The sequence below is a fragment of the Myotis brandtii genome, unplaced genomic scaffold (assembly GCF_000412655.1).
Source record: "Myotis brandtii unplaced genomic scaffold, ASM41265v1 scaffold404, whole genome shotgun sequence".
In the NCBI taxonomy this organism is placed as follows: Eukaryota; Metazoa; Chordata; class Mammalia; order Chiroptera; family Vespertilionidae; genus Myotis; species Myotis brandtii.
In genome coordinates, this window is record NW_005365520.1 from 111,337 (window position 1) to 116,513 (window position 5,177).

The window sequence follows — 5,177 nt, forward strand, 5'->3', positions numbered from 1 at the left end:
TTATCTTCCTTTTGTTAAGTTGTATGAGTTCCCTATAAATGTTGGAGATTAAACCCTTATCGGTGATAACATTGGCAAATATGTTCTCCCATGCAGTGGGCTTTCTTGTTTTGTTGATGGTTTCTTTTGCTGTGCAGAAGCTTTTTATTTTGATGTAGTCCCACTTCAGCTTATGTATATTTTTGTTGTCACAAAAAAAAAATGTAAACAGAACACTGAATTCTATTTGAGTACCTCAGTGTTTCGCCAAATGCGGAACAGAGTGCCAAGAGCTGACCTGTGGAAAAACAGGTTCTGTGATTAAATAAGTTAGGAAGGTTCTATCCTTTTACCCCACTTTGGAGGTTTATATGGTGTATTAACATAACACAGACTCAGAGAAAACTCTACTGGGTAAAAAAACCTGTTTGAGGTCATTGAGTTCTGTGTCTGTAAGGTTCAACCTCCTGATTGTGCTGTTGCCCAGCTACCACCATAAAAACATGGCTAGTCTGGCCTAGTTCATTTATATGCTTATAATACTTATTTATTTTCTACAGAGGAGTTTTAACCCCTTCTCCTACTCCCCCCTCCAGGCCCATTAAAGATACAACAATTGGTCTGAGCCAGAGTATTAAACCTACTAAATCTTGCTCTTACAGAAACCTGAGGTTGGGACAAAAAATTTGGAAAATGACGCAAGTATCTCCAAATAATAAAAATTTTGTGTCTTCTCCTCTTTCTCCACTCTTTTTTGAGCCTTCTCTACTTAGTCTTTGTATTCAGCATCACCTTAGGACCAAGATACATATATCTTCTTGTTCTGGAACCTCCTACTAAATTGAAACCAGCAGATGGCTTTAATGTCTTACACATGGGTATTGATCTTCAAAAAGTACCTAAATACACACCTTCCTCTCATTTAAGAAAGCATGAGCACTCTAAAAAGGTAAGGGGAGAAACATCTGGATATGTATACCTGTGTGTAAACACAGAATACAGTTTCTTAACTAGAGTAATATCATTCCTGCTGATGCTTTCTTTTTGTATTTTGTGTGTGGTGTTACTTTACAATGCTTTAATGTGTACTGTTTTTGTAGTGTGTGAAGTAGCTGTAACTTAGCAATTAGTTTGAAGAAGATATAGACCAGTGATGCAGAACCTTTTGAATTCGGCGTGTCAGCATTTTGAAAAACCCTAACTTAACTCTGGTGCCATGTCACATATAGAATTTTTTTGATATTTGCAACCATAGTAAAACAAAGACTTATATTTTTGTTATTTATTTTATATATTTAAATGCCATTTAACAAGGAAAAATCAACCAAAAAAATGAGTTCGCGTTTCACCTCTGACACACGTGTCATAGGTTCGCCATCACTGATATAGACTATACTTGACAACTGTCAATCTTCAGCAAACAATCTTTTTGCCTTTGTTTTAATGGGACCTCTGATGCTGCCCCTCCTCCCCCGTTTTGTTTTATGTGGCCACTAACAATTAAAAATTAACTTCTGTTACTGAATTTGGTCCAAGATGACTTTAGTAATCTTATATGTGGATGCATTTAAATAAGATTGATTTAAATAATCAGTTTTGTCTGTTTTTTTAGGACTTTAGTATTTAAATATTATAGATGTCTTCTTAAGACTATAGAATCCCTTTGCTCTTGAAAATGCAAAGTATACCATCAGTTTTATATAGACTTTCCAGGAGCAGGAGTGGAACATTCTTAGAGCAAAAGTTTGGTTTTAGAATCTGTCTGATAAGTAAGGGCAGTCCATTCTCTAAAAAGTTATCAGCTTTCCCAAATTTGAACATTTGTGATAGCTGTATTTGGAAAGGAAGTCAGATTTTTTAATCTTATGGATTTAATGGCGCTAAATTAACAAACATTTAAAAAATGGATTTTGTAGAATCCAACGATTAGGAGAAACTTTGCAAAGCCATATACAGGAATAGTCAAACGCCATGTGTTAGTTTCATAATGTGCATTTCCCAAGTGAATAGAATTTATTTCACCAAAAAGATTTTTTGCACAATTCACAATACTTACAGAAATATAATTTTATCATTGGCGGGAAAAACAGCTCACCTTCCCAATGATACATTTCACATTTACTAGTACACTAGTATAATTCCTTAATTATTTTGGGGAATACCAAAGAATAATCTGTCTATAGGATACAATTGCTTATTCTTAATCTAGGAATTAATACATATATTAAAGTTTATTGAACTTTGAAGAACTTCTCAATAAATTAGTATTTTTAATAAAATTGTACTTTTTGCAAGTGGATTTGTCTCAGCACAAAGGCAGAGTTAAAAACATAAAATTATGAAAAAATACCAAAAATAAAGATTAGTTATTATTACCTTAAAAATCGTATTAATTTCCATCAGTATTAAATCCAACACCATTTATCTGTAGTATATAACTAAAATTTTGAAAGTTTTGCACACAAATCAAGAGACTTCTTTTAAAATGCCTTGTCTGGCCTGTGTTGCTCAGTGGTTGAGCATCAACCCATGAACTAGGAGATCACAGTTCCATTCCCAGTCAGGGCACATGCCCAGATTTCCTACTCGATCCCCAGTAGGGGGCATGCAGGAGACAACTGATCAATGATTCTCTCTCATCATTGATGTTTCCATCCCACTCTCCCTCTTCCTTTTTCTCTCTGAAATCAATTTAAAAAAAAAACATTAAAAAATGCCTTTGTGTAAAAATAGGTTCTATGACCTCTTGCTAATTATTACTAGTATTAGAGACCCAGTGCATGCAACTTGTGCATGGGAGGAGGTCCCTCAGCCCGGCCTGCACCCTCTCGCAATCAGGGACCCCTTGGGGGATGTTGGAAGTCGGACATCCCTCTCGCAATCCAGGACCGCTGGCTCCTAACCACTCTGCCTGCCTGCCTGATCACCCCTAACTGCTCGCCTGCCTGCCTGATTGCCCCTAACCACTCTGCTTGCCTGATTGCCCCTAACTGCTCACCTGCCTGCCTGATCACCCCTAACCACCTCTGCCTCAGCCCCCACCACTGTGGCTTTGTCCGGAAGAACATCCGGAATGATGTCTGGAAGGTCATTTGGCTGTCTGGTCTAATTAGCATATTACGCTTTTATTATTATAGATATTTCTTTAGAGGTACTGTGAGGCACTTTCAAAGACATTTGTAGCAATTAGGTCTAAATATAGAGCAGAATATTCTGTCAGATATTTTACTATATCACAAAAAGTTGTAATACTGTATTTTATAAGAAAACCAAATCCTCAAATATTCTGGTATGTTACATATTATTATACTAAAAAAACTCACTTTCTATAAGTCTATTATTGTGCATATAATATTTTTTAAAATGATGGTATTTCAGTCCTAGCAAGAAAATATAATGCAATATGTATGTGACATTAAATTGATCTTTAGTTTAAATCCATTTGTGTATTTGACAGGGAAACTAGCAATCATAAGCTCAAACATATACATTTTTCTCAAGGATAAAAAGGCAAATGATAATATATAAAGACATGGTCACTGGGGCAAGTTAGCTGGTGTGCAGACTGACAAGGATCAACTTGCAAATGCTCATCAGATTTTAGCTTTTGTTATCAGTTGATCCTAGAGGGGGAAGTGCTGCAAGTCAGTTGGTGTTGCCTCCCCTTCATGTCACTGCATGGTGTAATGAAATCTCTTTAGAAGCAGGATTGAGTCAGAACCTTTGAGATGCACCTTACTGTTTTTTAAAACTGCTGTTATAATATTCTAAATACTGTGATCTTTCCAAATGTGTTTTATTTATTTTGTACTGTAGAAAATAATTTGCTGTAAACTGGACTTTGTTTAAAGTGATGTTGTTTATTGGCTTATTACCACTCCCATTTATGTACAGTCTACTTAATAAAATCTGTGATAATGCTTTTCCTTAAAATAAACTCTTAATGCTAAATGTTAATTGTACTCTAATAATTCTAAGCTACAAATGAATGTTTCCTTTAAAGTTTAAGACAGCATCAAATAAAATATTATAAAAATACTCTGTGGAGTGTTGCTGCCTATTCTGTATTTGTGACAGTGTGTGTATCTTGATCCAGGACATGGTGGCTGGCTGGGTTCTATAAATAGACATTAGTAATCCTTTTAGAGAATGGGCCTGTTACCTCTCAGCTGTTGGCAGAATCCTCCCGTTAACCCTTAAAAATAGGTTTTCCCAGGGCATATAAGAATGAAGAAACACAGCTATTCATGTTTTCTCCCCTTACAACTTTTGTCTTGATTCCTATGGAATGTTCACATTCTATTTGTGTTGACATCATTTTCCAAAGGAGAAAAATGCTAAAGATTACTGCAGATTGATGGAATCATGTAATTTCAGCAGGAAAAGGGACATTGCCACTATTAAAATCTAGTCCCTTGGAACAGGTTAGAACCTGAATTTTAGAGAGATTTGGTGGCCTGCTCAAGTTCTGAGGGAAAAGATGGATTGAGCTCATCCTGATGTCCAGAAGGTTGTCACAAATTCAGTGAGTGGAAAGAAATTGTGTTAGTCTTGGGGCTGGCACACACCAGCAAGGCTAGAAAACCATTTCCTTATTAGGCCTTGGTCTTTGCCCCGAGTTAGTCAGTTATAGAGGAATTAATTTTGTAGGCATTTTTACTGGGAAAGATGGCGTTGGCTCCTAAGGATTATCTCTGGTGCTGTTTCACCACCAGCAGCAATGCTTCAGACCACAGTATTTGAAAGACCCTCAGGGCATGCTTACTTGGCCCAGTGAAAAGGTAATCCTGGGGTGCATGACAATACACTTGTGCTTTGTGTTGTGTTTTGTTTTAAGGTATTTTATTGATTTCAGAGAGGAAAGGAGAGGGGGAGAGAGAAATCAATGATGAGAGAGAATCATGGATCAACTGCCTCCTACACGCCCCACACTGGAGATCGATCCTGCAACCCCGGCATGTGCCCTGACCGGGAATCAAACCGTGACCTCCTGGTTCATAGGTCCATGCTCTATCCTTGTACTTTGAAAGGTATGTGTGGTCAGGTTATTTTTAAATGACCAGAAACGCAGGCCCTTTGAGGAATTAGGTGTTCCTTAGGCTCAGAAAATAGAAACTGGACTGGAAAGGCGGCCAGACCCTAACTCTGTGCCCCACCCCCCCGTTGGTTGCAGTTTTTCAAAGGGATGTGAAAGGTTC

General features: G+C 37.2%; 1 protein-coding gene across 1 annotated transcript in view; it reads left to right on the top strand.

The window, feature by feature from the left end:
- The window catches only part of XK (X-linked Kx blood group), a 108,394-nt gene that overhangs the window by 1,506 nt on the left and 101,711 nt on the right, over nucleotides 1-5,177 (top strand). The window contains exon 2 of the mRNA XM_014545375.1: nucleotides 753-928. Coding sequence (XP_014400861.1) covers nucleotides 753-928 — 176 coding nt within the window. The remainder of the gene's footprint in view (nucleotides 1-752; nucleotides 929-5,177) is intronic.